The 3,293-nt window shown below is 38.9% G+C and overlaps 1 protein-coding gene across 1 annotated transcript in view; it reads right to left on the minus strand.

Moving 5' to 3' along the window:
- SEL1L3 (SEL1L family member 3) overlaps positions 1-3,018 on the minus strand; it is a 27,830-nt gene extending 24,812 nt beyond the window's left edge. The window contains exons 1-2 of the mRNA XM_015830165.2: positions 2,477-3,018; positions 744-870 (exon numbers count right to left, since the gene is read on the minus strand). Coding sequence (XP_015685651.2) covers positions 744-870; positions 2,477-2,747 — 398 coding nt within the window. The 5' untranslated portion in view covers positions 2,748-3,018. The remainder of the gene's footprint in view (positions 1-743; positions 871-2,476) is intronic.
- Between the last annotated feature and the right edge of the window lie 275 nt (positions 3,019-3,293).

Below are 3,293 nucleotides of genomic sequence, written 5' to 3' on the forward strand. Positions count from 1 at the left end.
GAGGAGGAGGAGGAGGAGGAGGAGGAGGAGGAGAGTTGGAAGGGACCTGGGAGATCTTCTAGTCCAACCCCTTGCTCAGGCAGGAAACCTTATCCCATTTCAGACAAATGGTTGTCTATTACCAAAATACATTGCTATTACTAATTACTATTTAATGAGATGGAATTAATGTTTCCAGAAAAGCAATCAAGTTTCTGACTGTATAAATTTTGTCCCTACCTCTACCTTTGCAAGAAGCCCCCCAAAAGATAGGCATTTAACAAAAAAAAAGAAACAAACAAATAAACAGCTTCACAATTGCCACTTAAGTCTGAAATCTTGAGAGAAGTTGAATCAAGTTGCCTAAACAGATTTGCCTAAATGTCGCTGGATAAACAAGCGGACAGCCCTATGCACATTACCGAAAACAATAATAATAATAATAATTAAATAATAATAATAATAATAATAATAATAATAATAATAACAACAACAACAACAACAACTGGAGCACCACTTGGACACTATCATCGGCATTGACAAATTCGCCGTTAGTCAATTGCAAAAGGCGGCCTTACTAGGAACTGCTTCCATCCTGCGACGAGATCTGTAATACCATCAAACATCCACATCTGCCTATCCCAGGTCCTGGGAAAGGACTCGATAGGTAGACAAAAATGCCAAATCCAGTCTGAACATCTAGCTGACTGTGCGATGATCCATAATAATAATAATAATAATCTTTATTGCTAGAGATTGCTTACGTTGGGTAACTCATATGATGCTTCCGGATGGCTTCAAGTTCGCTGTTTTGAAATTTCTGGAATTTCTTTACGATTCCTGTCGCCTCTCCACTGGATGCATACGGAAAGGTGAGGATCTCCACCACGTCTGTAAAAACAAGACTGCTCTTAATGCAATCAAAGGAATTGCAAAGGGTCATTTCAACTGGTTTTTTTAAATGGATAGATAGAGATAGAGATGATAGAGATGATAGAGATAGAGATAGAGATAGAGATATAGAGATATATTTCAGCCTAATCATCTAGTTCTAAATGTACTTTAAGCACATCCGTTCCCCAGATTTCCTATTCATGCCGTCACCTTGTCCCATGTCCACATTTGGGGTTTCATTTTTAGCAAGCATTTACTGGGGATTCAGCAAGCAAAATTGTTTACATTCCTCTTGGTGCAGGAACTACCAGCTCACTCATCCCACAGGTGCTTTTTCACGAGGCAACTGGACTTTCCTGTTTTTCTTTGAAGACGTTTCGCTTCTCATCCCAGAAGCTTCTTCAGCTCTGACTGAATTGGTGGGGAATGGAAGGATTTATAAGCTCCAGGTGGCCTCAAGGACTCTCCAAAAGGATGCAAATGACCAGCTCTCTGCAAGGAGTATAACTCTTTCCATTCCCCACCATCCAGTCAGAGCTGAAGAAGCTTCTGGGATGAGAAGCGAAACGTCTTCAAAGAAAAACCAGAAAGTCTATTTGCCTCTTGAAAAAAGCATCTCTGGGACAACCCTGACCTGGATGACTAAGAATCTCCATAGGTACTAGCTAACTTCAACACAGCAATAGCTATTCCCACTTAAAGGCCAAAGGAAGCCAAGGTTAAGAATAGAATAGAATAGAATAGAATAGAATAGAATAGAATAGAATAGAATAGAATAGAATAGAATATGGAATAAATAGAATAGAATAGAATAGAATAGAATAGAATAGAATAGAATAGAGTAGAGTAGAGTAGAGTAGAGTAGAGTAGAGTAGAGTAGAGTAGAGTAGAGTAGAGTAGAGTAGAATAGAATAGAATAGAATAGAATAGAATAGAATAGAATAGAATAGAATGGAATGAATAGAGAATAGAATAGAAATTAGAATAGAATAGAATAGAATAGAAATTAGAATAGAATAGAATAGAATAGAATAGAATAGAATAGAATAGAATAGAATAGAATAGAACAGAAATTAGAACAGAACAGAAGAATAGAATGGAATAAAATAGAATAGAATAGAATAGAATAGAATAGAATAGAATAGAATAGAAATTAGAATAGAACAGAAGAATAGAATAGAATAGAATAGAAATTAGAATAGAATAGAATAGAAATTAGAACAGAACAGAAGAATAGAATGGAATAGAATAGAATAGAATAGAAATTAGAATAGAACAGAAGAATAGAATAGAATAGAATAGAGTAGAGTAGAGTAGAGTAGAGTAGAACGGAGTAGAGTAGAGTAGAGTAGAGTAGAGTAGAGTAGAGTAGAGTAGAGTAGAGTAGAGTAGAGTAGAGTAGAATAGTTGGAAGGGACCTTGGAGGTCTTCTAGTCCAACCCCCTGCTTAGGGGGCTTGGACAGAGACCCCTGCAAAGGGTCTTAGATGACAGAACTTTCCTTCATGCTAAACAATTGAGAAAGGACTGCCTACAGGTCCACATTCAATAGTTGCAAACTCACAACGTGGTTTGCCAGGGAGAAGAAATCCGTGAGTCCCTACCGTTCTCGCGAGGACATTGGGGTATCCTGCTCGCTCGGAGTTTCCACGTCTGTTCCACGCTCCAGGTCAAGCATACTTTATGCTCCTTGTACGGACGTTCGAAAGGTGGAACCGGGTCCAAAAAGCGGTAATCCCGGGCAATTGCACGCCAGTAGCTGCCTGCTTCTGGAGCATGGTGGACCGTGGGCTCCTTCGGAGTAATCCAGGCATACAGGATGACCCAGTGCACATTTACCGACTGTTGGATCAGATAATCGTCTCTGAAGACCATACTATTGGGGAACCTCAAGCTGACCGTTCGGTTCTTCCAAACCGGACCCCCGTCCCATCGTTTCTTGTACACCGAGATGGTCTTCCTGAAGTCCAAGGAAGCTACGGCTTCTAACGTAACGGTGCATGGCTTTGAGCAGAAATAGGCCACCGAAATGCCAGCGCGATGACTCAACCTCTTGTCCCAAACATCCAGGTGGATAAAATCCTTAGAAATTGACTCGTGCCGAGACTTGGGGGCTGTTGGCGTGGTCAGCAATGTCTCCCTTCCAAAGGATTGCCCGCTTTTCTGAAGGAAGAAAGAGAAGGAAATGTTGGACATTGGAATAGAATAGAATCTGGAATGGAATAGAATAGAATAGAATAGAATAGAATAGAATAGAATAGAATAGTTATTGGAGAATATAAGAATAGAATAGAATAGAATAGAATAGAATAGAATAGAATAGAATAGAATAGAATAGAATAGTTATTGGAGAATATAAGAATAGAATAGAATAGAATAGAATAGAATAGAATAGAATAGAATAGAATAGAATAGAATAGA

This window comes from Protobothrops mucrosquamatus, unplaced genomic scaffold (genome assembly GCF_001527695.2).
Source record: "Protobothrops mucrosquamatus isolate PMUCROS unplaced genomic scaffold, P.Mucros_1.0 scaffold8951, whole genome shotgun sequence".
Classification (NCBI taxonomy): domain Eukaryota; kingdom Metazoa; phylum Chordata; class Lepidosauria; order Squamata; family Viperidae; genus Protobothrops; species Protobothrops mucrosquamatus.